Genomic DNA, 26681 nt, shown 5'->3' with positions numbered 1-26681 from the left:
TTGAACTCGAGAACGAGGGCGCACTGCAGGCCGCCGGGCGCGTCGAGCTCGGCGTCGAGCGCGTCGCGGTCCCACAGCAGCTTCGGCGGCTCGAGGCCTAGCCGGGGCGAGGAGCGGCGGCGCAGCCAGATGCACGCGTCAGCGCGATTCCTCCCAGCAGATGGCCACTCAACGCAGGCGCGCTTGCGCTTCTTTGACACGTAGGCGTGCTCCCGCGAGACGAAGATGTCGTACTTCAACAGGCTCTCGTGCCGCAGCGCCATCACCTCGGTCTTCTTGTACTCCGCGCCCTCGCGGCAGAAGCGCTTGCACCAATGGTCGCGGCCGGCGCCCTCCTTGTCCGACTGCATCGCTCCGCGGTGCTCGCTGGTCATCAGAATGCGCAGGTTCTCCCACACGCCGTCCATGAGGGCGCCCGCCTCCTCGAAGCCGCGGCTTTCGCATTTCGCCATGGCACTCGTCAATGAGTCGTCCTTCTCGTACTGCGAGACGCGAATGACAACATCTGCGCACCCGCTGCTTCTAGCTCCGCTCGTGCCGCCGCTCGTGCCGCCGCGGGTGCCGCCGCCGCCGCCGCCGGTGCCTGTGCCGCCGCCGCCGCCGCCGCCGCCGCCGCCGCCGCCGCCGCCGCCGCCGCCTCCAAAGGCCTCGAGCAGCTGCGGGTGGCTCTCCTTGAGCAGCGCCCCGCGCAGCCACACCTCGCCGCCGCCCTCGATCTTGCACAGGTACTGGTGGCCGACGCCCTGCACCCTCCGATCGAGCACCTCCACCGGCACCGGCACCTCCTCGGCGGCGGCGTTGCCCGGTCTGCTGCCGCCCGTTCGCGGCGCCAGTGGCGTCGCCCGGCCAGCCGCTGGCGCACCCAGAAACGCGTCGTCCTCCTCGTCGTCACTGCCCTTGTTGTCTGCCGCCGCCGCCACCGCCGCCCGAGCAACCGCCAGGTTCGCCGCCGCGCGTTGCGTCTTTGGCGGCGGGCCGCTCTGATCAGGCTCGCCGGTGAGGTCGATCGATGCGGGCCTCGGCGCAACCGCCACGGCGCGCGCGGCCTGCGCCGCCTCCGCCTTGCCTTTGGGCGCGGGCGGGGTCGGCGCCGCCCACGCCGCGCCCGCCCGCGCCGCACCCTTCTCCGCGGAGCGCGGCGGCGCGGACGTCTCGTCCGGCTGCCAGTCGCTGTCGCTGCCGTCGCCTCCGTCCCGGCCGTCTTCCTCGGTCTCCTCTGCTTCGCTCGACTCCTCGGCAGCGCTGCCGCCGCTGCCGTCGCCGCCGCCGCCGCCGTCACTCTCGCCCCCATCGCTCTCGCCGCCCTCCGAGCCCTCGCCTGCCTCCGCCGCCTGCTCGCCCTCGCCCTCGCCCTCGCCCTCGCTGATAGCCAGGTCTCCTCCGCTGGACGCCGCGCGGCCACTGCTGGACGCCGCGCCGCCGCCGCCGCTGGCCGCCGCACTGCCGATGGCGGGTGGGAAAACATCCAAGAAGCGAGTGGCTTTCTGGCGCACTTGCTCCGTGACGGGTGCACCTTGCTGTATGAGGTAGCGGCGAGTCTTCTTGTTTGCTACGCCCTCGCCTGTGGCGTCCACGCTGACAGCGGCATCCAAAGCTGGTCCAAGAGGAAGCGCCGGATTCTCCCGGACCAAAGCCTTCACGGCTTCGATGTTGCTCTTCTCCCGGCGCCCCGAGTCCGGCGGCGGCTTGTGGTCGCTGTCGAGCGCGCTGAGCGCACACAACATCTTCGAGCGCGGGCAGCCACTGGGTTGCAACTATTTGCGCGGCTCGGTACAAGATGAGAAAAACCCACGGAAAAAGAATTCCCGGCCTCAGGCGGCCGCGCGCGAGTCAGAGCTGTGTGCTCCACCATGGCTGTGCTCTCCACCAGACGCCGCCCAGGTCCCTGGCTCTGGCAGGACACGCCTGTCTACAACATCCTCGTGGTGGGCGACATCCACGAGGGCAAGAGCCAAAAGGTCGACGCCATGCTCGATCCCGCCGTCGACCAACCGAGTCCCGACATCCTCGAGATGGGCGACGCGGCCAACGCTAACGGGACCAGCAAGGGCTGCATCTCGTACTGGGGTAGGGTCATTGCGGGGCGCAGGATCAAGATCTTCGACCCACCCGGCATCTCTGACGGCACGGCGTTCCTGGAGTATGAGGGCGACGATGACGCGGCAAGCAGCACCAACACGCGCACCGTCGAGGGCACCGGCGGCCTCCTCGCGCTGCTTCAGGACACGTTCGACAAGAATGAGATTCACCTCGTGCTGGTCGTGCACCCGAGCAACGAGACGGCCATCAAGCTGGGAGGCAACGTGCTCCGATGCCTCATCGAGCTCGGCCTGATGGCGGGCGACAAGGCTGAGGCGTCCAAGAACATCAAGGTCGTCTTCACCAAGGCCGACCTCCTCGAGCCGCCCAAGCTGACAGACTCGGAAAGGCTTGTGAGGCGGATGCAGCTGGAGAAGAAGGTGCTCCCCCTCTATTTCAACGGCCTTGGCGGCCTTGGCACGGGCGACGAGCCCAAGCACTGCTACACCTACGGCGAGCCGGTGCGACCCCCCCAGCCCCCCCCCCCCCGAATGCCCGCTGCCCAGCACCGCCCACGCGTGGGATGACAACGCCTCTTGCGCAGTGGGATGACAACGCCTCGATCGACGTGATGTTGCAGCGGCCCCAGGTCAAGGGCGTCAACACGCTGGAGCTCGACGCGCTGATCGCGCAGGTAATTCGGGCTCGGCCGAACTTCCGCCACGAGTTGAAGGTGCCGCCCGAGGTGGCCAAGGTGATCGCTGAGATGGGCTACAAGCAGGCCTTCGGGTCGGCAGAGGGCGCTGAGCGCTTCCTCAAGGGCTACCAGGCACAGACGGCTGAGCTCGCGTACCGAAAGACACACGACCTCTTGCCGACCGGCAAGCTCAACTGCCACGAGGAGCTGCGGCGCATCGCGATCCACCTCGAGAACGCGGGCGAGGGGCGGGACTTGCCCCCCGGCTGGACGACGGACGAGCTGCGCACGCGGGAGAAGTTCCTGCGCGAGCGCACGAAGAAGAAGGGGACGGGGCCTTCGTCGTTGCGAGGCCTCGAGGACGAGTTCATTGACAAATGGCACATCGGCCGGCGCCCGGCGCCCGGCGAGAGCTACCCCCACAGGCAGGGCTTCCCGCACCTCTGCCCGCCCCGCGGCCACAAGGGCGACATCGCGTGGGCGCTCTACGAGAAGGCCAAGCCCGAGCTGGTGGGCCGCTCCGGCAAGTCGTACAAGGACGGCTTCGACGGCAGCAAGCGCGTGCCCCACGTCGCGGACGAGGACGCGCCGTCTTCTGCCCGCCCGGCCCCGGGCTCCGGCTCCGGCACCGGCACCGGCACTCCCGCCACCGCCACCGGCCCTTCCACCTCGACTTCCCGCCCGGGCTCGAGCCGCGGAGGCCCTTCCACTCCCGCTCGGCCTCGGCCGCCTCACGCTCGCGAGCAGCCGAAACGCGGCGGCAAGGCCCGCGCGGGTGGAGCCGAGCGCGACTCACCAGCCGACTCCCCGCCGCCGCGGCCGGCGCCGGTGCGGGTGCCGGTGGAGGTGCTCGGGAAGAGGCCATACAAAAGCATCGGCCACCAGTACGAGTGCAAGCTCGAGGGCGGCGGCAAGGCGTGGCTGCCCGCCAAGGTGCTCGAGGAGCGGTACCCGCAGCTGGTCGCCGCCTTCAACGCGGCGGCGGCGGCGGCGGCGGCGGCGGCGGCGGCGGCGGCGGCGGGCGACGAGGCGGAGGACCCGGGGGCGGCAGTCAGCTCGACGGCCTCTGCGAGCGAGGAGGGCGAGGCCGCCGAGGCCGACCCACCCGCGCGGCCGCCGGAGCGGGACGCCTTCGCGTTCGTTGAGGAGGCGGCGCGGGGGCCCGCCAAGAAGAAGCCGAGGTCGCCCGCCTGGGTGTCTCAGCGGTGACGCGCCCAGTGCCCCGCCTCGATAGAAGTGGATAGTGGTGACACCTTTCGTGTACGAGTAGCATGTTGCGTCCTTCGGTCGCGCCACTGGGCGCCGCCCCGACGCCCGAGCCTCGACAGGCGGACTCACGTCACAGACTCCGCGGATCGGCGTCGACACTGTCTCCAAGCAGTGCTAGAACTTGTACTAGAGAAGTTGTTTTCAGAGGGGGTTTCAGAGTAGAGTACAGAGAGCGCCCCGTGTACCGCATAAATCGGTTCGACAGTGTGTGAGAGGTGGGGATGGATTTCCCCGATGGAGATTTTGGATTACGAGCTCAGAGCGCGGGCACGTTGTGCACCGCGGACGGCGGACGCCTGCCCGCCCCGGCCGCGCCCCGCTCTCTAGCGCGCGGGGCGCTCTCGCCAGAACGTCCTAGAGAACGTCGGTCCGACACGGACATAATCGACAGCTTTACGAACGAAGGGCCATCCTACTTCCTGGTGCGTGCGAGCGCTCTCACTGCTCAAGTGTGTGGCGGCACAGTGTGGGTTAACAATCCACCTTCCAGCGAAAACATGCGCCACCCCCAGCCAATATCTCGCGGCGGAGCTTAGTCCTCTCATCCGAAAGAGCGGAGCGCGCCTGTACGCTACACAGTCTCTGACAGGCCGTCTGGGACCCCGCTTCTCCAATCCGCGGAGGGTCGCTCCCTACGACGGCAGCAGGCGTGCGGCCTGCATCCGCTTCTTGGCCTCAACCCTCGAGCACATGAGCTCCGCGTGCCGCTTGGCTGGCAGCCGGCGTCCCTCCCCGTCCTTGATGACCAGCGACTCGGAGTAGTGCTGCACGACCTTCTTGGCCACTTGGTCCGGGCTCTCGTTTGGCGAGGCGTTGGCGAGGTGCATCTCGATCTCGGAGCGGAGGAAGAGCGCGCGGTGCGCTCCGTACCAGTTGTAAGTCTTGGCGACTGTCTGGTTGCGCGGGTTGTACTGCTTAACCAGCTGGTGCGCCGACTCGCCGGAGCCCTCCTCCATCCCGAGGATTGCCGGGTGCATCATCTTGTCGGCGCGCATGCCGGCGGCCCGCGCCTCGCACGAGCCGAGACCGTTCGCCACCATCACCGACTCGCGCGAGCAAAACGCCAGGGTGGAGTCCGCGTGCACCTTCGCCTCGAGGACCTTGAGCATATCGTTGGCCTTGATCTCCTTGATGGCCTTCTCGAAGAGCTTGTAGAAGTACTTCTTGTAAGCGAGGCCAAAGTCGTCGTTCTCGTAGCCGAGGATGAGGTTCATGCCCGAGCCGTACACGATGACGCCGCGCGCGGTGACGGTGCCGGCGACGTCCTGCTCGAAGACGCCGCCCTCCTCGACGCCGTAGTCCTCGCCCACCTTGCCGGCGTTGAGCAGGATGCGGCCAGTCTTGTTGGTGGTGTCGTCGAGGTAGCCGTCCCGCGCCTTGGCGAGCATCACAACGACGCTGTCGAAACGCCAGGCGAGCCCCTTGTTGTTGATGAGGTCGAAGAAGCTGCCCGCTTGCGAGACGGCAGACACGTCGTTGCGGGCCATCTTCTTCTTCACGAAGGAGCCCAGGAGTTTCTTGACGTCGTCCGTCAGGAGGCCGGTCTCGTCCGGGACGTCGTCGAGCGAGATGTCTGACATGCCTTGGTCTGCAGCGGTGGGGAGGGGATGTGCGTCAGGTGATAGCGCTCTCTACCCGAGCGTGGCGCGGTGCGCTGCGTCGGCCGGTGCGCGAGCGTGGCCCGATAGCGGACAAGGCGGCGGCGCATACTCTGGGCCACGCCAGGGCCATGTGACGCGGAGTGAGCGATGGCGTGGGCCTGATGGGCCGTGGAGCAGCACACCAGCAGCAGCAGTAGTAGGTGGAATGAGGCGGAAGACGGACAAACGACGGACAAGATGCGGACAAGCGTGCGTCCTCGCATGTATGTTAGGTTTATAACATCGCACGGGTATGTTAGGTTTGTAAGATGGGTCTGTCCTCCTCCCATCCCTCGTTTGAATTGTCTGCTTTCTTTATGTATGTACAAGGAGCCGTCGCCCGCTCTGCCTTTCTTTGTTTGGTCGGTCGGGGTTAGTTAGTTAATTAGTGTATAGCGGTTATTCTTCATTCTTGCTTGGAAAGGTCCCAGGAGCAGGCAGACATCGCTTCCAGGGAGGGGGGCGCACTTCTCTGCACGCCCCCCCCCCCCCCCCAAGCCAGAAGCCTCTGTTAGGGTGCCCACAGGGCCCAAAAAAAGAAAGGAAAAAACAAATGGGCCACCCCCGATCGCAGCACTTCGTGTTGGCGAGTCGAGATATTGAGAGTGTGACTAGGAGGGTGGGACGCTGGGGATTCTCAAAGGTATACCCTTGGAATGGCCGGATCCAGCCTTAAAAGTACGAGATCGCGCGCGCTTCGCGCACAGCACCGCCTGTTCTCCGCGGCTGAGTGACGACGCGTGCCGTGTGCCAGCAGAGTTGGGCGCGCGCGGCGCGACGGCGCCCGCGAGGGAAGGCGCGGGTGCAGCGGCCGCCGGCGGCCGTACCGCCCGCCAGCCGGCGCAGCAGCGGCCAGCGCAGCGGCCGCCGGCGCAGCAGCCAGATCAGCCGGTGCGCGCCTTGCGAGGCGAGTACTGCCGCCCGGCAGCCTTGAGGCGGCCGGGCGGCAGTACTCGTTCGAACTTTGCGAGCCGTGCGCGCGCCGAGGCGCCCGCGGCGCGCGCCCGCCCGGCTGCCAGTAGGAGGCGGCGCAATATGGCCTATAGTACAGCCCTTGAGGAGGAGGAAGAGGCTGGCTGGCAGTGCTGTATGCCGCCGGGGGGCAGTTTTGGGGTGCTGTCCCCATCCCAGGGGGCTGCAGAAGGCGTCCGCAACCGGGACAACCCGCCCCCCCAGCCGAGGCCGGTCGAAGCCCACTTGGGAGCAGCCATGAGGAGTCCTCTTGGTGCTCCTGGCGGCCGTTGGAATGGCGAGCGCGCGCCGATGGGGGGGGGGGGGGGTCTTGCTTGCTCCACACCGAGCGCCATCGGTCCGGACCGGTGCTCCCACCGAGGGTCGGCTTGCACAAGGTCTGAGCCGCGGGCGCTCGGCGCCAAGCCTGCAGTGTCACGCTCGCACGCGAAGGGGACACAATGGGAAACCCTCGTTAGGGCCGCTGATCGGAATTCTTTTTGAATGAGCTTGCCTGCGGCGAGGGCGGTCGAGTGCACGGAGCTAAGTGCCTCGCCGTCGCCTCGCGGGAGTCGCTTAGGCGGCTCCAGTGGGGTACCTGTGTTAGTGCCAGTGCGCGCCAGTCCCGTGCAGTGTAAAAAGAAAGAAAGAAAACACACAACCCAAGGGAGGGATGGGAGGACGGCACGCCGCCACCACACAGGGATTTTAGGGGAGAAGTGTGGTGCTAGCCGTCGCCCACCCTCGGGCGTCTACCACTTTCTATCTCTCTTCGCAGTTTCTCACCAATTCTCGCAGCGACCTTCATGCCACCTCGCGTTCTTCCCACTCTCGTCGTTCTCTCTCCTGCTGTGTCAGGGAAAGGCACAATCAAAACGATGGGCTTGCCCATCCCGGAGTGGTTCGATCCCACACAAACCCGAGACGGTGACGGGAAGCGTCTCTGCGGTCTCAGGCCCAGTGAGGCAGTGCGCGGGCTAACCTGGATCCTGCTGAACAAGCTCTTCTTGTAGCTCGATCGGTCACACCGCCATCGCCGTCGGGGAGAGGGGGGACGACACTGCTTCGGCAGCGTGCACCTCGATCCTGTACCGTGTTTCTTATGACCCCCCCCAATGAACACTCCAGTGAGGGAGGGCGAGACGATCGAGGGGTCCCGTACCCGCGGAATCGACCCTATCCCGTGCTCAAGTGCTCAACAATGCTGTGATGATGATGCCGAAAGGAAACTGTGTTCGTCGCAAGCGGCCGTCCCAGAGAGTCCCACCAGTCCGCAGCTCTTCGACGACATCTCATGGACCACGAACACGGCCACGCGGTAGACGCAACGCGAAGGCAAACCTGCTGTCTCCTCCCTGGGTCCGAGCACTGCCAGCCGCTGCGGCGAGACACAAATGTGCTAGTGCTCGCAAGGCTCTCGGAGCTGCGTGCCATCTCCAACAGCAACCTCCTCCTCTCGCTGCTCTCGGCCACATTCCTTGGCACCCAAATTGTTTGCCTGATCACAGTCGCGACGCCGCACCGCGACCACGCAGAGACCGTCTTGTTCCACAGGATCGAGTTCATCTCGGCGTTTAGCTTTGCTTTGGTGACGGTCCTGTCTGTTGTGTGCGCGCCAGAGCGGCAGTACGCCTCGCAGATCCTGCTCAAGGTGCTCGTATTCTTTAGCGTCGGCAGCACCTGCGTCGCTGCGCTCCTCGTGATCGTCAACCTACACCGCTACGAGACGATTGCCCACGAGATTGAGTACACAAACGAGCTCTTCCTGGCGGGTGCAGAGTCGCTGGTTGTCTGCGCCATCCTGCGGGTGCAGGACCGGGCGGGCGGCAGACTGCTGGCGGGCGCGGCCGTCGTCTCATTGTGTGTGGCCGCCTCGCAGCTCGTCATCTACAATCACCCGGCTTGGGGGGAGAAGCCAGCGCACGTGCTCGAGTTCTCGTTCAACATTGTCTGTGCGTGCGTCACCTTTTGGTTTTGCATGGACAACATGGGGGTGGCGGACCGGCTGAAGCGCGAGATCATGCTGGCGCCCGAGGGCCTCACCGTCGTTATCGACAACTTTTCGCGGAGAGGGGTGCACGACCACGGCGAGGTGGGGTCGTACATGCCGCCGATCTCGCCACCAGGGCGACAGGTCACCCTTTGATTGCCTTTGAGATGCCACGAACTATCGGGTACGTTTCAACTTTCATATCTGCGGTGTCCCAGTGGACGCAACACATAAATAACGGGCGCACATCCGCAGTTCTAGCCGTGTACCCTAGTACTTCGTACAATGCATCATACACCGCCGCGCACACACACCGCACCGAGAGAGGAGACTCGTGGGAGGCGGTGGCGTCAGCCTGTCGAGTCGCACGTCACGCCTCGCTGCAGCTGGACCGCTCGGGAGAGGCGTTCGGCCCGGCGCTTCTGCTCGGCCTGCTGGCCCACGAACCAGTGGAGGAGCTCGTCGTGCATGTAGGAGCGGCGGATGACGGCGTACAGCCGGTACCCCCACGCCGACATGCACACGATGATGAGCGTGTTGGTCGCGGCGATGGCGGCGCCGTACGCAAACCGGTTGTAGTGCGACGCGGGGCTGCGCGGGTCGAGGCAAGTGATGGTGTGGACGCCGTCGAAGCGGGTGACGAGCGACTCGAGCTCGGAGCCTAGTTTGTGAAAGACGCGGACCTCAGGGAGGGGAGGCGGTATTGCAGCGTATTCAGGCGCACCGCGACGACGCATGGGAGTACAGTGAGATTACAGTGGAAGGCGGCGGAAGGCGGCGGAGTACGCGTCCTCTCGAGTGCTGGTTTGGAGACAAGAATACGTGTTCCCCTTCTAGGGCTCGGTGCCCCATGTGTGGTCGTTCATGTGCGCCCTCTCGAGCGCCTACTCACAGCTCGAGGTGTGAAGAGACGCCGTCCCCATGTGTGGTCGTTCATGTGCTCCCTCTCGAGCGTGCCGGGTACGGAGTGGGAAGCCTCGCCGGCATGCCGACGTACAGCACGATGAGCAGCACCTGGCGGGAGGGGGAGGCGTCGTCTCGCCGGCCTCCCCTGCCCGCCGCCGCCGCCTGCCCGCCTGCCGCTCTCGCTGTCTCTCGCTGTGCTTCCGTGTGCGGTGGCCCGAGCGCGGTGCAAGTGCTTCTTTCCGGACGTGCCCCTGCCCATTCTATGAGCGAGCACCGCGGAGAGGGCAAAGGAGGCGTACGAGACGACGAATAGGCGGTTGAGGGAGGAGAGATGGCGGCGCGTGTTGGCCACCGCCGCGCCAGTGCTCACAAGCAACGCTGACTCCTGTGCCGCTTGCTTGATGTAGAGGACGAGCGAGACGATGATGCCGCCGCAAGAGATGCAGAGCGCGATGGTGACAAAGAAGACGGCGGCGAAGGCGAGGTGATACCACGTCTTCCAGACTGCAGGCGCATGGGTGCAAAAAAACAGTTAGGGACGCGCGTGCTGTGATGTGGCTTCGCGCTTTCTTTAGGTGTGAGAGGGGTCCGGCGCACTGCAGATCTGGGAGTCGTCCTCCAGCAGCGGCTTGAGCGTCGCACCGCCCCACATGCTGAGGGCAAAGCCAATCAGCAGCGTCGCCTGCACGGAGAGGTTGTCCATCTGCGTCTGCAGCACGCCGAGCTGCAGCATGTCAACCTGCATCAGCGATACGGCGTTCTGCTGGTGCACGGACTGGGCGTTGACATTCGCCCACATATGTCCGCGGCGAGACGGCGGTGCGGCTGCGGGCAAGCACAGGGACTCCGCCGCGGACTCCTTCCCACCGCGGAGGCAGCGTCCTTTCACGACGGAGGGTGGGGTGAGGTGCTTGTGAGAGCGGTGTTTTCTGGAGCGTCTTTTCAGTGTATGTAGCTCTTATTACGTACATTCCCGCAGGAGGACTCTGCTGACAGGGTTTGCGATGAGGAGCGACCCGAAGGGTTTCTCGGAGGTTAGTGCACCACTAACCGCAACAACAAAGGTATTGCTAAAAATCTCTCTCTCTAACCGCCGAAGCGCAAGCACTTGGAGCAAGAGAACTACGACCTGGGTCGGTCTCATACTAGCACCCCACCTCGCGAGCCGACGGCCTGGCTCAGCGAGGTTGCTGCGGAGCACTCGCGGACCGGTTCTTCTTGGTCCAGCGAGGCCGCTGCGGGGCACCCGGCGGCTCGGGTCACTTCTCAGCGCAAACTCGGTCGAGCAGGAGGTAAGGTGTGTGTGTAAAGGCGGCGCGGCACGGTAAGGGTCGGTGGTAAGGCGGCGCGGCGGCAACAGACGGCAGGCAGGGCATCGGACGGCGGTTTTCTTGTTTTTTTTTCAGGTTTTTGTTTTGCTCAAGTGTAACTTTCTCCGGGCGGTGTCAGCCCGAGCCTGACTGTTCTTCGCTTTCATACATGCATGCACTTTCTGCATAACAGCAACCTCTAACCAAAGCCACCTGCGGAGAAGCGCGGCAGCACGGCGTCGATCCCCTCCAGCGTCTCCAGCAGCCGGCCGAGCGCGGACGGCGCCTCCTCCCCCTCCTCTGCCGTGTCGTCGTCGTTGCGCCGCCGCCGCCTCGCGTACCGGCGGAGGAGGAGGGAGCGCACCCCACCGAGGAGGAGCGGCCGGAGTAGCAGCTGCAGCAGCAGCCTCCTTCGGTGGCGCAGCTCCTCCTCGTTGTCGGGCGACGCGCTGCCGGCCGCAGCGGAGCAGCCAGCGGCCGAGGCGCCGCCCGCCCCGCGGCTCGCCCGTCGCGCGAGCGTCGCCGCGCGGCGGCAGAGGAGGTACGCCGACCCCTCGACGGCGAGGGCGGCGAGCCACACCGTCCACTCGCCGCGCCTACACGGAGGGCACCGCACACGTCGCGGACTGCTGGCCCGCAAAGGCGTTCGCCTCCTCCTCCTCCGCACGGGCCCTCGCCTTCGGCCGCGCGTGCCGAGCCCGGAGAGGCGGAGGGAGAGGTGGAGGAGCGGCTGCAGGATGTGCACCGCCTCGCCCGTCGCCATGAGCACACCCACGAGCCCGGACGGCGCGGCGCTGCCCAGCCGCAGCTCGAGCGCGTCCGCGAGCTGGTCGATGAGGCTTGCAGGCGGCGGGGTGGGCGGCGGGGCGGGCGGCGGGGCGGGCGGCGGGGCGGGAGAGGCGCTCGGTGACCACCTCGCACGGCGGGCTCTCGTGCAGCCGCCGTCGGGCGGCGGCGGGACGGCAGCGCGGCACCCCGGCCGCTGCGACGGCGACTGGAAGGGCGGCGGCCGTGGGCGCGACGGAGCCGCGGCGGGCGGCTCGTCGGCAATGGACCGCATCAGCGAGCCGTGGTTCTGCAGCGCGAGCAGCCGCAGGCGGCAAGCCGCCTTCCACGCCTCGAGCGCAGCCACTGCGGCCCACCAGCCGCGAGGGCCGGCGACGGTGTCTGCCACCGCCTCGACGTAGAGGTCGGCGGACTGCAGCCACTCGAGCAGCGAAGCGAGGCGCGTGGCCTCCTCCTCGTCGGGCCAGCGGCGGCGGCTGGCCATGTGCTCCGTGCTCAGAACAAAAAGAAAAGATAATACCCCAAGGCGCTCAAAAGAAAAGACGGCTAGCGCATCACACTCCTCTCCTTAAAATCCCTGTGTGGTGGCGGCGTGCCGTCCTCCCATCCCTCCCTTGGGTTGTCTGTTTTCTTTCTTTCTTTCTTTCCTCTAGAGATTCTCAATCTACGGGGGTGTCGTCCCTACGCGCCCGTCGGTCGTGTGGTGAACCTCTGGGCTCTGGCCCGGGCCCTCTCTCTCCGAGTCGCGGATCCCGCCCTAGCTGCGTGTGTGAGAGAGATTTTTAGCGTGTGTGGGCGGGTGTGAGCGTGTCGGCATCTTCGCGGGCGCATTTTGCTTGCAGCCTGGTATTTCGTTACCCATTTACTAGCACACAGACATCAGTAGACATCGAATTTGGCGAACTACGGCTAGAGCTAGGGCCGGCGTTTGTAGCGGCCCGCCTCCATCCATGCGTCCACGACAGCGTCCGCCATGTCGGCGTCCCGTGAAGTCTGGCGCTCGAAGAGGGAGTCGAACCCTTCTGGGTCGGAGAGGTAGAGCGGAGGACGGGGTCGTCGTCAATCATCTGCGAGCAGGCGGTTTGAGGAGTGTGATCTATGGAAGCCAAGGGCCTTGGGCGCAGGGCCGCGCTCGCCGAGGGAGTTTCGAGCGGCTCTGATGCCTCGATCTCGTCAGCCACGATGAGCGAGTCGCAGTCCAGGGGCGACTCGATGCTGATGTCCTCCGCCGGCGGCGAGAGTAGCGAGGTGGCGGAGGCGACAGTCGGTTCGGCGATGGCGCACGGCGATAGCAACTCTGTCGTGTGCATGCACGGCCGAGGCCGGAGGCGAAGTCGTGACACCTGCGATGTAACAGCGGTGACTAAGCACACGGAGAGGCCCGTGCGAAGCAAGCCTTGTGCATGCTGTCTCGCCTTTCTCCGCCGTCGCCGTTGAAGTTCCTGTGCCGTCGCTGGCTGAGGCGACCTCGAGATAACCAGGCCGTGTGTCGAAGCAGCGAGGAGCATCATAACAATCGCACACCGCATCTCGCCGCTTCTGTGGTTTGTCGGAATGGGAAGGACAAGCGCGCGAGTTGGCGAGGCTGTTTATCGACCTTCCCAAAAAAAATCGAAGAGCGTGTCAACATTGCGTGTCAATCTGTGAAGCATCCCTGGCCAGGCCGTGGATGTGAGAAATTGCCCTAAAAATGCTCGAAAGTGCGTGACATCATTATCTCATAAGGACGTGGACCGACCTTGTCAGGACCCATTTCGCCTCGCCAACTCGCGCGCCGCCTCGATACACAATGCCTCCGCTCGCTGCCGCCTTCCTGCTCGCGCGCCTGTTACAGCCTGCGGCCGGGTGGCTCTACGCGGAAAGTGTCTCCGATCCTGCCAACGCGCAGAACGTGACGTGCAGCCTGCACAACGAATTCCTCTGCAGCGACTCTCCTTTCGCCGAGCGACCGTGCGAGCAGTTTGGAAGCACAAACTGGACCCTACCGATCCTGCACAAGTACTTGGAGGCCGCGATCGCGGTCGAGTTCTTCACGATCCCCTTGTACCTAACGGCAGGGTACTCTCTGCACGAGTCGCAGCAGGTCATGGTTGGCCAGCCAGGCTACGATAGCAACTCTGTCGTGAAGGTTCAAGCCAAGGGTGCGTACCTTAACTCGACGACCAACACGCGTGTCAACATCACCAACGCCTTCACGCCCTACGAACTCATCCACGCCACTTTCATCGACGAGATGTACCACCTGAATTGGATCTTGAACGTGGCGAGCGCCGCCGGCCTTCCCAACGCGAGCTTCGAGAGCGCGCTCAAAGAGCCAGACTTCACCAACGGCGCATACTTGGACACGCTGCCGGTCAAGCTGAGTAGCAAGGAGCTCGGCTACGAGGGCTCTGGCGCGCTCGACTCCGTCATCGCTACGATGCTCGCGATTGAGACGCCCGACAAGGTGGACACGAACCCGGGCTTTGTGTATGGAGTCCCGCCGTCGCCACCTGGGTCAGCTGCTGACTGCGGTCACTGCCCGAAGGTTGAGGTCTGCCCAAAGGACGCTGACTGTGAACTCAGGCTGAAGGCAGGGGCGTACGCCTCCATCTCAGACTTCTACTATGCGCTGTGGGAGGGCCTGATCGCGCTCAAATCGGAGATTCAGTGGCCGAAGGATGGGCACCGCCAGGCTCTCTTTGGGGACCACGCGGGGCAAAACCTTTTGGCTGTGACGGACCTGACCACCGCGCTGGGCAACATTCTCGCAATCGTGTACGAGGGCGAAGGCGCCGATGCTCGCATCATGGGGAGCGCGCATGTCATGATGACGAGGGGCGTGCTGCCGGAGGAGTACATCGCTGACAAGAAGGACGTCGCTAGCAATGTGAATAAGGAAAATGTTCACGCCTACACGCACTACGATCGCTTCCTCGCCATCAGCGAGGCCTCAAAGACAACCCTCAAGAATGTGTCACGCCCTCTCAATCAGTATCCTTGCAACCTGGGGAAACACGGGTGCGGGCGTGAAACGATTCTGGCGAACAAGAAGCAACATGAGCAGTACCGCTTGCTGCTGAAGGACATCGTGGACGCCTACACGATCAAAAAGGAGAACGACCTGGCGCTACCTACCAAGTATACTGGCGCTCTTTCCCATCACATGTTCAAAGTCGGGGACCTGACGCAGAAACTTGAGGCAGGGCCGATGCCAAAGGGGTCGAAAACGTCGTGCCCTTACGCGAATCCGTGGTGGTAAAAAACCAGTGAGCGGTCCCCTCCGGAGCAGCGCAGTGCGGTGTGGCTGTGACATTGGCGATTGGAGCCTCGTTGTTACCACGCGCTCTTGACGCACACCATGCTAAATGGCTGCCTGCTATGTCTACTGCTGAATTTCGTGTGTCGAGTCTCGTGCCGCTGGCCCGCTGCCGGTGTGTGTACTCACTAGTTTAGAGTAGTAGAAGCAACTTTAGCTCAACCTTAGCTCCAAGATCGGGCCCCTGTCAATGCCCGAAAAGCTGATCCTGAATCAAAATGAAGGGCGAAGAGATCCGGATCCATGGGAGTGTTCAACTTCCGGCTCTCACGAAAATATTTAGTTCTTGATGTGGCATCTCGTCCTCTCGAAGAGACACCTCGGACCCGAGAGGCGAGTCGCGTCCTCCCAGACCTCGCGACACTCGCGCGCGCGGGCGCGACGTAGTGAGCTGCCGCCGCACAGCGTTGTACACATGGGAACTCCATGGGAACACGGCCGCAATGATGACTCAAGACCCGTGCCGGCCCGGTGCCGAGGTGCGAGAGGAGAGCGGCGGGTGCGATCAGAGGCCCTCTCAGAGTATGTGTTATAAACACGCGTCGGCCCCGCACTGGCAGACGTGCGTCATGGGGGCACACACAGACAGCAACCGTGCGCCGGGGCGGCGGGGCCCGAGCACACTGCAAGCACACACAGCGGAGTTAGCAAATCTGTGACGCCGCTTTTCCAACCCACCCATCACTACATGTCACATCTCGAACGGCCTGTGGTTGCCGCTGAGCTCCGCCTCGAGCGCGTGGAAGAGCGCCATCTCCTCCTCCGCCGGGTCGGCCGCCTCTTCGCGGAGACGGCCGACGAGGGTGTACTTGTCGTGCCACTCGTACAGCTCGACCCACCGATGCGCCTCGCGCCTGAGGCCCGGCGAGGGAAGAGGCGCTGAGCGCCGACGGCGGGAGAGGTGGGCCGCGCGGGGATATGAGCTGGCCCCGCGCCTCTGCGTCTCGGAGAGGTGGGCGGTCGACGAGATGAGGCACGAGGGCGCGAGGCATCCGGTGCAAAAGGCTCTAGTGGCGTCCTTGCCGACCAGCTTGTGGTACGACTTGCCCGGCCCGTAGAAGGCGCCGCCGCTGCTAACGTCGTACACCCGACCGAGGACAGACAGGTAGAGCGGCGACGGAGAGCCGTCGGGGAGCGGCCGGCCGTCAAACTCTGCGAGCTCGTCCCGCGTGAAGGAGATGCAGCCGACGCAGCTGTCCGGGTCGCCCAGCGGCAGCGGCTCCTCCTTCCCCAGCAGCAGCGGCACCAGAGCGTATCGCTGGTTGAAGCGGCGCCGGCGTGCCTTTGCACGAGAGATGTCGCGGGCGAAGCGCATGAGTGCAAAGTTGAGGCCGCTGAGCGGCTGCGTCATGCCCTGGTGGGTAAGCGGCCGGCCCGCGACGGCCGCGCTGGCCACCAGCCCGAGCGGCACGAGGACGGACAGCGAGAGAAGGAAGAGGCAGACATTCTTCAGGCAGCCGGTCCTCGCGTCCCGAGACTTCTCTAGCGGAGCCAGCAGCTTGTCGCTCATCGTCGCTGTTGTCATCGTCCGGGTCATCGTCATCGTCGGCCTGGCAAAGGCGGCGTCGATCACTTTCTTTTTCTGGATTTAGCGCGAGGGCCTCGATCCGTTCCCACCCTAAAAGGCTACGGGGAGAAATAGTTTTGTTTAACTAAGGAAACCGAATAATCCAAGGCGTGACAAGGAGTCCGCACGATCATTGAGAAGTGCGCGCCCGACGAAAGGACGAGAAGATTGCGTACATGAAGCTCACGACAGCCCTCCTCGCCTCCCTCGCGCTCTCCGAGGCCGCGCCGCTCCACCGGCAGCTAGACGCGCAGCCCATCGACCGGAGCATCATCACCTGCACTGACAACGACTACCGCGTCGGCAACACCACAGTCTGCTCGTCGCCGGTGGCAACAACGACGTGCGCTGCCCTCCTCAACGACGTCGTCGAACCGTGCCTGTCGAAGAAGGCAAAGAACCCTGGCCAGTACACGACGTACGATCCGCTGTCGTGCCCCTCAGTTGGTCCGGCTAAGGTCGGATGCAACGCCGGTGGCATCAAGTCCTGCCGCTACTGCGGCTACAAGGAAGGCGACATCGAGTACGCGTCCTGCTCCGGAGACACAACGGACTCGGAACTGGGCAAGCTAAAGGAACTGCGCAAGCTAGAGGAACTGCGCGAGCTAAAGAAAGGGATCACGCTCGATGATGTACTCGGCCTCCCGGTTGCGGTCGACTGCGCCAAGTTCTATGACGATCTGAAGCTGATCCAAGAGGCTGGCTGCACGCTCGATGCCCCGTCATTCGACCCATTCATCGCAAACCCCGCGACGGCACCCAACCCAAAGTGCCCGCCGCGCCTTCACCAACTCTACATGTCGTACGGAGCCGACAAGAGGTTCGGCACCCAAACGGCAACAAACTCCCAGGGCGTCAGCTTCCCGAATGCACAGTGCTCCAAGCACCTCGGCCGGGAGATGGGCTTTGGCGTCGCAGGCGAGCTTGCAACCATTGAGATCACCGCAAAGACAATGGCGATGCGCATGCTCAAGCCGGCGACCTTTCGTGCGGACAACGGTATCCTCAACTGCTGCGAAGTTATTGAGGATCACTCCGACTGCAGACCGTGCGCGAACGTGAGCACCAACAGCATCGCGAACCCGCGCACCAAGACGCTCCAGCCGGGCGCTGCGCTGACACCGCCGCTGACCTACGAGTACCAGGTCCCGGCGGCGATGCAGCCGCAGCTTTCGTCCTACCAGGGTCAGCGCACGAGCCGCGTGATGAAGGGCATGCACGGCAAGGGCCAGACCTGCCTCGGCGCAAAGTTCTCCTTCGGTCCGCTCAGGGAGCTGTACGACGCGAACAAGCAGGAGGGCGAGTCGGGCTTCATCCCCTACGCCATGCGTGTCGGCCTGCTCGACCCAAAGCTGGCCAAATCGGGCGCGACCTTCGACACTCTCGTACGGCTGAGCGGCAACAAGAATTTTACCGTCAAGGACGTGCACGACGTGCGCGTGCGCGGGTTTGCGCTCAAGTTGATGGACGCGGCAAAGCACTTTGAGAGCGACGACGCCGCCTGCGCCAAGGGAAAGGCGTCCAACTGCCAGCTCAAGCTCGCCGACATCCCGGCGTACAACCAGCCGAAGGACGCGCAGCACGTGTTTGGGGACTTCGACTTTACCGCGGCGCAAGAGGAGGGGCACATCGACCTGCTACACGTCGCAATCGGCACCGGCAAGAACTCAGTAGCAACAGACCACATCGGTGCGTTCAGCACCGCCGGGCCTGATTGCACCGCCGCTTCTTGTGAATCCGCCAAGAACCCGCCCGCAAACATCTTCGTCGCGGCCAACGTCGACAACTACTACAACGGCTTCGTGCTGGGCGGCCGCCCCGACCCACGCCTCGACGAGCTGACCGACACGTACCAGAACCCGCTCGAGTACGTCTACGGCTCGGCGTCGGCCCTGCGGCTCGGCCCCGGCGCCATGAAGCTGCATTGGGCGGCCTGCCCGGGCGAGCTGACGGAGAAGAAGCTTGTGCAGAACGTGTACCCGGATCCCAAGGTTGATATCGCGAGGGGGAGGATCCCGGCCGCGTGGGAGGACCCCAACTACCAGCTCACCAACCTGCGCGAGACGATCGAGAAGCTCGAGGCGAAGGGCGCAAAGGAGTTCAAGATGTGCGGCTACATCCAGCTGCAGGATGACGCGTGCATGGAGGACATCGAAAACCCCACGAAGCGCTGGCCCACCGAGTCGATCAACGTGTTCGAGCTGAGCTTCCCGCTCCAGGCCGTGCCCGACTACAACACCTTTTGCGACAATACCGTCTTCCAGCCGTACCGCACCATCGCGGAGCACATGCCGCTCGGCTACGTCAATCGCGTCCGCCAGGCGGTCTACCAGTACGCCAATCAGTTCCGCCTCATCCTCAACAACGGGGTGACCCAGACCGAGCACGGCGACTCCATCGGCCAGGCCACATGTCCAATGGGCTACTCTCACATCCCCAAGGGGGGGCGACCCAAGTACCAGGGCCAGCCCATCCTCAGCGCGTCGCAGAAGTTTGAGGTGGATGCTCTCGGCGGGCCGGCGATGCCTGACGCCGGCATCGGCGAGTACCAGCTGGCCGGAGACTCGTCGAGCGGCAGCTGCCGCACCGACAGCGAGTGCAAGCTGGCCTTCGGCGAGGGCTCGTACTGTAAGACGGACCTTGGCTGCATGGCGGAGAACAAGTGCGTGTGCAAACTACCCGCGCCCAGCGCGTAGTGTGGTGTGCGAACGCCGCTCACCGGCGGCGCGTGCCCCATTGGTGCGTGGCCATTGGGATGGCCGCAGTGCTCTTGGGGGGATGTTCATTGCAGCACCTCGTGCATGTTTACTAGACACAAGGTTGAAGAAATTTCTTCAAAATGCGCCACGTGCCTCCCTTTGCCAAAATCCTCAATGTGCACAATGGCTCAATTCCTCAAAAAGAACGCACCCTCGCTGGAGTACGCCCTCCTCCGCGCTCCGGGAGTGCAATGTGGCCGCGCAGCCTGCGGGGAGGCTAGTGCCTGTGGGGCCGCCCTCCGATCCGATATTGGATATAGGGAAGCATAGCAGCAAAGAAAGAAACACGCTAGTGCCACATCGTCTCGGCCCCGCGCCTCCTACCCCACTACCCACGAAGGTCCTGCGAGGAGCCAATCATCTCCGCGCAGCGACCCCACCCCGGCGACCGGCGACCCGAGACACGCCCTCGGCCGCTCCGCGCACACTGCCGCGGCTCACTGCTCGGCTGGCTGCTCCGGCGCCCCGCCCGACGGCGCCATCGTCGGCGTGAAATACTTGGGCGCATCGCCGCCGCCGCCGCCGCCGCCGCCGCCGCCCGGCGTGAAGACCTTGAAGGCCGGCCGCGCCGGCGGCGGCGGCATGCGGTCGCTATCGGACGGCTCTGGCGCCGCGCCCCCCGCGTTGAAGGTGTCGACGTAGCGCGAGCGCGCCGCGCGCCGGTTCGAGCTCCGCGCCGAGAAGCGCGCAGAGCCGGTCGGCACGGCGACACCGCCCGCGAGCGGTGTCTGCGGCGCCCCGCCCGGCGCAGGCCCGCCCGGCGCGGCCGCTCCGCCGCCAAGGTCGCCTCCACCACCTCCGCCCACGCCGCCTCCTGGCCCGCCGCCCCCGCCCTCCCCGGCGGTGGGCGGCGGCGGCGGCGCCGAGAGGTTCTCCTTAGCCCACTCGTCTGGGTCCTTGTCAGACGGGATCCACGCCTAGGAAGTGTCTAGGGAGTGTCTAGGAAATGTCCAGGAACTGTCTAGGAACTGTCTAGGAGACGTGTCGGACGGGAGCCACGCCTTGTACTTTTCGTTGTACTTGATCTCGCACTGGTCCTCGAGCTGCGTGTCCTTCTTGCGGAAGAAGCTCGAGAAGAACCCGCCCGATCTGCGGCAAAGTGAGGTAGGGTGTGTGTGTGGTGGGGGGGGAGGGCGGGGGGGGGGGCTGCTCAGCCCTCGGCGACTCTCGTCCAATCGCATCTTCTCTCTCTCGTCGAGTGGCGCACCGCTTCGAGCGGGGGCTCCCGTCCGCGTCCGCGAGCGAGGCGCTCGCAGGCGCGTCCGCCGCGGGCTCCGGAGCCTCGCGCATGCTTGGCGCGCTGGGCGGGCGCGGCTCGGCCATGTCCGGGGCGGCGGGCGGCTCGGCGATGGGGGGGGGGACGTACGCAGGCATGGTCGAGGAGAGGTGCAGCTCGCTGGCGGCGTGCGCCTCGGCCGTCGCGGGCGGCTCCGGAGGCGCCGCCTCCTCGCGCGGCCCCCCTGCAAGGTAGCCGTGCGGCTGGTCTGGGTAGGGAGGCTGCTCCGGGTACGCCTCTTGCTGCGCAAAGGCTGGCTCCTCTGCGGCGGGCTCGGCTTGCTGCGGCTCGGCCTCGGGCTGTGCCGCGCCGGGCGGCGGCTCCCAGGAGGACTCGCCCGTCAGCGTGTTGTACCAGTACGCCTCCCCCTCTGCCGTGGTCTCCTGCACCCACCCCCCCTGCGGCGCCTCGCCCTCCGCCGCGTACCCCTCCTGCGGGTACTCGCCGCTGCCCGCGTACCCCTCCTGCGGGTACCCCTCCTGCGGGTACCCCTCCTGCGCGTACCCCTCCTGCGGGTACCCCTCCTGCGGGTACCCCTCCTGCGCGTACCCCTCCTGCGGGTACCCCTCCTGCGGGTACCCCTCCGCCGCATACCCCTCCTGCGCCGCGTGGGCGAGAGGCTCCGCGAGCGCCGCCGACCCCTCAGAGTACCCGTCCGCAGCGGCGGGGTACCCTCCTCCGTCAGCGAGCTGCCCCTCGCCGGCGGCGGGGTCCCTCTCCCCCGCGCCCTCCGTCGCCCCGCCGCCCGCGCCGAGCTGCTCGTGCAGCTGCCGCAGCCGCGCGTCAAAGCCGTCCGGCAGCGGGCCGCCGAGAGCCCTCCGCCGCTCGAGCTCGGCAGCATACCTAAGGTAAGGTAAGGTAAACTTCTCCACACACACGAGGTGGTGGGGCAAGGGGGGGCAACCCTCGCGTCTCCACGTCTAACGACAGGAGCCCCACGGCATTTAAAGTGCAAGGCCCGGTGCGCGTGGGTGAGCGGTGTGTGTGTGTGTGTGTGTGTGTGTGTGTGTGTGTGTGTGTGTGTGTGTGTGTGTGTGTGTGTGTGTGTGTGTGTGTTCAGCATACCTCGCCGCCGCGTCGGCCTCGCCCGCGCCAAGCAGCACGTGCGCGTAGAGCAGCAGGCCCGGCGCGATGCCGGCGTCGTCGAAGTCGGGGTCGAGGGAGGCGCGCGACGCGGCGTACAGCTCGGTGCCCCGGATCGAGTGGAGCGAGGGGAAGCCGCGCGCCGCCTGCCGCTCGTCGTGCCCGAGCAGCTGGAGCCTGCGCCACGAGCGCACGTGAGTGACTCGGGGCGTGCGTACGGCCCCGTGCACCGTGTTCGGAGCACTGATCACAAGGGTTCGGGTTCGGGTTAGGGTTTGGGTTCGGGTTCGGGTTAGGGTTAGGGTTCGGGTTCGGGTTCGGGTTCGGGTTCGGGTTTGGGTTCGGGTGAGGGTGAGGGTGATCACAAGGGACGGCGACGAAGACAGCAGCGTATATGCGTCTCGAGGGCCAGTCTGGAGCTCTCGCGTCCTGTCCCACATCTAGCAGCTGGAGCCGCGGCTGCTCTGCGTGCGGCAAGGCGCCGTCGGGCAGCGGCAGCGGTGTCTCGGCGAGCAAGTAGCAGCAGTGCGCCGCGCACGCGCCCGAGGCGGCTCGGACCGAGTCTCCCAGCTGGGTGATGACCTCCGTGTCGTCGGTTGTCGGGTTGGCGAGCATCATCGCCTGCGGTGCGCATGTCGTGGACGCGTCGTGCACACGCGCCGTGGACACGCCATCTACGGCTGGCGAGCAGCGTCGCCAAGTTCTCGGCCCAGCGCGCCGCGAGAGGCGACTCGGTGGCGCCCGACGGCGGCGCGAGCACCTGGCAACAGCCGAGCAGGGTGGTGGTGAGGAGAGGGACGACACGCCGAGCCGCCAGCCGACAGCGGGAGTGGCGCACCCCCGGCCCGCTGCCGGCAAAGAGGGAGTAGAGAGTGGCGAGCGGGCTGCCCGCGACGGACACCTCCGCGGCGTACCTCGCCATGACGGTCTTCCACATGGCGGCGTCGATGTGCGAGGAGAGGAGCAGCGCGTCCGCCCACAAGCCGCACCCCATCGCGTGCTCGCAAGCCTCCTCGCGCCGGCCAGCCAGCAGCAGCGCCTACGGCGCCACGCGACCACGCGTCGCACACGAGCGAGCCTCCTCCTCCTCCCGCGATCGCCGAGCAGCTTCCCCGCGCCTCCAGCTCGCGCGCGGCGCCGGCGCGCGCCGCCTCCGTCTGAGCGGGCGGCGGCGCGTGCGGGCCAGAAGCGCCGCCAGCCGGCGGCGGCGACGCCTCCGCGAGGGCGGAGAGCAGCTCGCTCGCCGCTGCGTCGCCGCCGCTGCCGTCGAGTACGCCGTCGTGCTTGACGAGCAGGTGGAGCAGCCTCCACAGCAGCCGCGCGCCGCCGTCCGCTCCTTCGAGCTCTCCCGCCCGCGCGGCGGTGTAGTCGAGGAGCCAGCCGCGGCTCGCGGTGTACGTCGCCTGGGCGGGGAGGAGGGGGAGACGTAAGGCGGCGGCGGCGGGGGGGCGGTTGGGGGGGGTGGGGGGGGGGGCTGGGGCCCGCCGGGGCGGCACATCGACTCGCCAGCACATCGGAGGTCTCGGGGTGTCTCGGGTCGTCTCGGGGGGCCTCGGGTCGTCTCGGGGGATCTCGAGTGATCTCGGGGGATCTCGAGTGATCTCGGGGGATCTCGGGGGGCCTCGGGGGGCCTCGGGGGGCCTCGGGCGATGTGGCTCATCTCTCGGCCGATCTCCGCGCCTCGTCGAGCGGGCCGGGGTACTCTGCGAGGAGGGAGGCGTCCTCCGCCGCCGCGAGGGGAGGGAGCCGGAGCTCACCGTCTGCGAGCCAGCTCTCCAGGTCCGACGCGACGCCCTCCTCAGCCGGGAGCGGCGGCGCGGGCGCGGCGGCGGCCGGCGGGGGCGCGGCGGCCACGGGGAGGGCGGGCGCGGCGGCGAAGGGAGGAGCGGGCGCGGCGGGCGCGGCGGGCGCGGCTGGTGCGGCTGGAGGGGCTGGAGGGGCTGGAGGTGCAGCGGCGGTCGCGAGGAGCGGCAAGTTGGGCGGGCTGCCTCCAAGGAAGGAGGCGACGAGCGAGTCGCTATCGTCCGAGGCCTGCAGGAAGGTTCAGAGAGGGTTCAGAGAAGGTTCAGAGAAGGACCCGCCACGACAGAGCCTGCGTGCTGCATACGCCGACATGAGGGCGGGAAGACGGGGTCTTGTGCAGCGTGTTCAGGAGCACCGCGTGAAGACGACGGGTGGGAGTACAGTGGGAGTACAGTGAGATTACAGCGGAAGGCAGCGGAAGGCAGCGGAGCACGTGTTCTCTCGAGTGCTGGTTGGGGTACAGGAATACGTAGTCAAGCATCTAGGGTCCGAAGCCGGCGCGGAGACGACTTGGCCGGCGGACGGCTCCGGCGCGCCCCCGGCCTGCGCGCTGTCTGCGGCCGGCGGCGCCTCGCCAAAGGACAGCGAGTCGGCGGCCGGAGGCTCGTCGAAAGGAAGGGGTGCCTCGGGCGGCGGGTGAGGCGCCGGCTCCGGCTCGGCCTGCTGGGCGGGCTCGGCTTGCTGCGGCTCGGCCTCGGGCTGTGCCGCGCCGGGCGGCGGCTCCCAGGAGGACTCGCCCGTCAGCGTGTTGTACCAGTACGCCTCCCCCTCTGCCGTGGTCTCCTGCACCCACCCCCCCTGCGGCGCCTCGCCCTCCGCCGCGTACCCCTCCTGCGGGTACTCGCCGCTGCCCGCGTACCCCTCCTGCGGGTACCCCTCCTGCGGGTACCCCTCCTGCGGGTACCCCTCCTGCGGGTACCCCTCCTGCGGGTACCCCTCCTGCGGGTACCCCTCCTGCGGGTACCCCTCCTGCGGGTACCCCTCCGCCGCGTACCCCTCCTGCGCGCCGCCGTGCCCGTTCTCGCCCGGCGCGTGGAAGAGGCCTACAGGAAGGTTCAGAGAAGGCTCAGAGAAGGTTCAGGGAAGGTTCTCGCCCGGCGCGGGGAAGAGGCCGTCAGACTCCGCCAGCTCCTCTGCAGGGGCCGCCTGCAGACGCGGCGTGGGCGTGTCGCGGGCGTGTCAGCGGGCGGATGTCACGTGCCGAGGGCGGCGGCGGTGCACGTAGAGTGGCGGTGGCGGTGGCGGGTGGCGGTGGCGGTGGCGGTGGCGGTCTCGGAAGTGTCTCGGAACTGTCTGCTGCCTCGTCCTCGTCAGGGGGCGTCCAACGCGACTCGCCCGTCACGTAGTTGAACCAGTACGTGTGCCCGTCGGGCGTCTGGTCCGTCCCCCACTCGCCCGCCTCGTCGGTCGCACCAACCTGCTCCTCCCCCTCCCCCCTCTCGCCTTCGCCGGCAGGGGACAGGCCAGGCTGGTGGCCGGGCTGGCCAAGGCCGGGCTGGCCAAGCCCTGAGTAGTCGGACGGCCAGCCTGAGCCGGAGGAGACGTCTGCGCCGGGCTCCTGTCCCTCGAAGAGAGAGGACACGCCCAGCGGGGACTCCTTGGCAGCCTCCGCCGCCGCAGCCTCCGCCGCCGCAGCCTCCGCCGCCGCAGCCTCGGCAGCAGCCGCCTCAGCAGCAGCCGCCTCGGCAGCAGCCGCCTCGGCAGCAGCCGCCTCGGCAGCAGCCGCCTCGGCCGCCGCCGCTTCGGCCTGGCGTGCAGCCTCCGCCTCTGCAGCGGCAGCTGCCGCCGCCTCCTCGGCTTCCCGCCGCGCCTCCTCCTCCGCGGCCGCTGCAGCCGCCAGGCGGGCAGCCTCCGCCTCCGCCTCGGCAGCAGCAGCAGCGGCGGCGGCGGCGGCGGCGGCGGCCTCGGCCGCCGCCTCCTCTTCCGCCCAGCGCGCCTCCTCGGCCGCCGCCTCCTCCTCCGCCGCCTGGCGCTCCGCCGCCTCGCGAGCCGCCTTTGCCGCGGCCTCTTCCGCAGCCGCGTGCCCGTTGCTGCCCGCGGACGCTGCCTCCTGGCTTGCATCAAAGAGGCTGCTCGCGCCAAAGCTGGCCTCGCCGCCGCCAAACAAGTCGCTCCCTCCGCTGCACGCGTCCAACGCGGGGAAGGAGCCGGCGGGGGCGGGGGGCGGCGGGCCGCGGCCGCTGGGCGGCCCCGGGGCCGGCGGGCCGGATGCGGCCGAGGCCGCAAACAGCTCGGAGGCCGCAAAGGGAGCAGCCGCCTCGCCCCCAAACAGGGAATTTGGCTGCGGCGGAGGCGCCGCCCCTGGAAGGGCCGCAGCGACGCCGGGCCGATGGGGAAAGGGAGCGGCAGCGGTGGCTGCGGGCGGCGCCTTTGGTAGCCCGCCCGCCATCGGAGCAGGCGACGGCCTGCGCGGCGGCTGCATCCGCGGCGCCACAGCCTGCTGCGGTGGCCGGCGGAGCGCCGTGCCGGCTTGCGGTACCGCGGGCTGCGGCCGGAAGGGCGGCGACGGCGCACCCCGCTGCACCAGGGAAGGTGGTGGGGCGCGCATCGGCGCGGCACCCGGGCGTGCGGGTGGAGCGTATGGGCGCGGTGCGCTGGCTCGCATCGGCTGCGCCGCCATCCCGTACGGCTGCGGAGCTGGCCGAGGTGCCGCCGCCGCTGGTCGTGCAGGTGGAGCGGCGGCGAAGTCCATCTCCCGCCGCCACTGCTGTCGAGAAGGATCCGAAGGCCGCCTGCGTCAGCGCCGGGCGAGAGCTTGCACAAGGGATACTTCGCGAACAAAAGAATTTTTCGCCGCCGAATCCTCTTGGCCCGCACCCTTTCGCCCCATGCAGCCGGCTGCTTGCTGGTGGCGACACTAGGGCCGCTGAGGCCCGCAAGATTTTTCAATGTATGTGGCTCTTACGTACATTCTTTTTGTTAAAGTTATATGAGCGTCATCTTGTAGTGAACAGACCGACTTCGCGGTTTGAGCGCCCAGCGCAGACCGACCGACCGCAGGGGGGGTCTGGTCGGCGGCCGCGGAAGACCGCAGACCGGAGGGGGGGGCCGGTCTGTCGGAGCGCAGACCGAGGGGGGGGTCGGTCGGGTGTTGGCTCGAGGGTCACACCGCACATGCTCGCCGCAGCTGTGAATAAATTAGAAAATAGTATCTCTAAAACTGAGTTGCTCATGAAGCGGCGACCGGCGTCCCCAGCACCCGGATCGATTGCCATTCGCTGTCGCTTGAGCGACTCGGAAGCCGATGAGTGAGCCCGGGTGACGATCAAGTCTGGCAAGTCATCGTAGTCATTGGAAGGGACGATGCGCGCGTACTGTGGAGAATTG

General features: G+C 66.8%; 9 protein-coding genes across 9 annotated transcripts; 3 read left to right on the top strand and 6 right to left on the bottom strand.

Annotated features, from left to right (window-relative positions):
* Positions 1 to 7870: 7870 nt before the first annotated feature.
* On the top strand, positions 7871 to 8722 carry EMIHUDRAFT_209114 (hypothetical protein; the record flags this gene model as incomplete). Its single annotated transcript, XM_005771909.1, has 1 exon — positions 7871 to 8722. One exon carries the CDS (start codon positions 7871 to 7873, stop codon positions 8720 to 8722), a length of 852 nt encoding a protein of 283 aa, XP_005771966.1.
* A 194-nt stretch (positions 8723 to 8916) lies between these two features.
* Positions 8917 to 9303, bottom strand: EMIHUDRAFT_209113 (hypothetical protein; the record flags this gene model as incomplete). Its single annotated transcript, XM_005771908.1, has 2 exons — positions 8917 to 9227; positions 9297 to 9303. The coding sequence occupies 2 exons, from the start codon at positions 9301 to 9303 to the stop codon at positions 8917 to 8919; spliced, it is 318 nt and encodes a 105-aa protein (XP_005771965.1).
* A 96-nt stretch (positions 9304 to 9399) lies between these two features.
* EMIHUDRAFT_209112 (hypothetical protein) lies at positions 9400 to 10271 on the bottom strand (the record flags this gene model as incomplete). The annotated part of the gene is made up of 3 exons (XM_005771907.1): positions 9400 to 9450; positions 9747 to 9976; positions 10070 to 10271. 3 exons carry the CDS (start codon positions 10269 to 10271, stop codon positions 9400 to 9402), a joined length of 483 nt encoding a protein of 160 aa, XP_005771964.1.
* A 710-nt stretch (positions 10272 to 10981) lies between these two features.
* On the bottom strand, positions 10982 to 12052 carry EMIHUDRAFT_209111 (hypothetical protein; the record flags this gene model as incomplete). The annotated part of the gene is made up of 4 exons (XM_005771906.1): positions 10982 to 11231; positions 11401 to 11459; positions 11528 to 11576; positions 11838 to 12052. 4 exons carry the CDS (start codon positions 12050 to 12052, stop codon positions 10982 to 10984), a joined length of 573 nt encoding a protein of 190 aa, XP_005771963.1.
* Positions 12053 to 12483: 431 nt separating this feature from the next.
* Positions 12484 to 12878, bottom strand: EMIHUDRAFT_209110 (hypothetical protein; the record flags this gene model as incomplete). The annotated part of the gene is made up of 2 exons (XM_005771905.1): positions 12484 to 12561; positions 12618 to 12878. 2 exons carry the CDS (start codon positions 12876 to 12878, stop codon positions 12484 to 12486), a joined length of 339 nt encoding a protein of 112 aa, XP_005771962.1.
* A 471-nt stretch (positions 12879 to 13349) lies between these two features.
* On the top strand, positions 13350 to 15067 carry EMIHUDRAFT_436089 (hypothetical protein). Its single transcript, XM_005771904.1, has one exon. The coding sequence runs from the start codon at positions 13358 to 13360 to the stop codon at positions 14807 to 14809; it is 1452 nt and encodes a 483-aa protein (XP_005771961.1). The 5' UTR covers positions 13350 to 13357; the 3' UTR covers positions 14810 to 15067.
* A 309-nt stretch (positions 15068 to 15376) lies between these two features.
* On the bottom strand, positions 15377 to 16395 carry EMIHUDRAFT_436084 (hypothetical protein). The gene is made up of 2 exons (XM_005771903.1): positions 15802 to 16395; positions 15377 to 15720 (listed from the first exon to the last, which is right to left on the bottom strand). The coding sequence occupies exons 1-2, from the start codon at positions 16389 to 16391 to the stop codon at positions 15558 to 15560; spliced, it is 753 nt and encodes a 250-aa protein (XP_005771960.1). The 5' UTR covers positions 16392 to 16395; the 3' UTR covers positions 15377 to 15557.
* A 1951-nt stretch (positions 16396 to 18346) lies between these two features.
* Positions 18347 to 19129, top strand: EMIHUDRAFT_310662 (hypothetical protein; the record flags this gene model as incomplete). The annotated part of the gene is made up of 1 exon (XM_005771902.1): positions 18347 to 19129. One exon carries the CDS (start codon positions 18347 to 18349, stop codon positions 19127 to 19129), a length of 783 nt encoding a protein of 260 aa, XP_005771959.1.
* Positions 19130 to 20923: 1794 nt separating this feature from the next.
* On the bottom strand, positions 20924 to 24350 carry EMIHUDRAFT_65600 (hypothetical protein; the record flags this gene model as incomplete). The annotated part of the gene is made up of 2 exons (XM_005771901.1): positions 20924 to 21049; positions 24144 to 24350. Coding segments are annotated over 2 exons (333 nt in total), but the record flags the coding sequence as incomplete, so codon positions are not given.
* Between the last annotated feature and the right edge of the window lie 2331 nt (positions 24351 to 26681).

Source organism: Emiliania huxleyi (assembly GCF_000372725.1).
Source record: "Emiliania huxleyi CCMP1516 unplaced genomic scaffold EMIHUscaffold_37, whole genome shotgun sequence".
Taxonomy (NCBI): Eukaryota; Haptophyta; order Isochrysidales; family Noelaerhabdaceae; genus Emiliania; species Emiliania huxleyi.
This window is presented reverse-complemented; position numbering and strand designations above follow the sequence as displayed.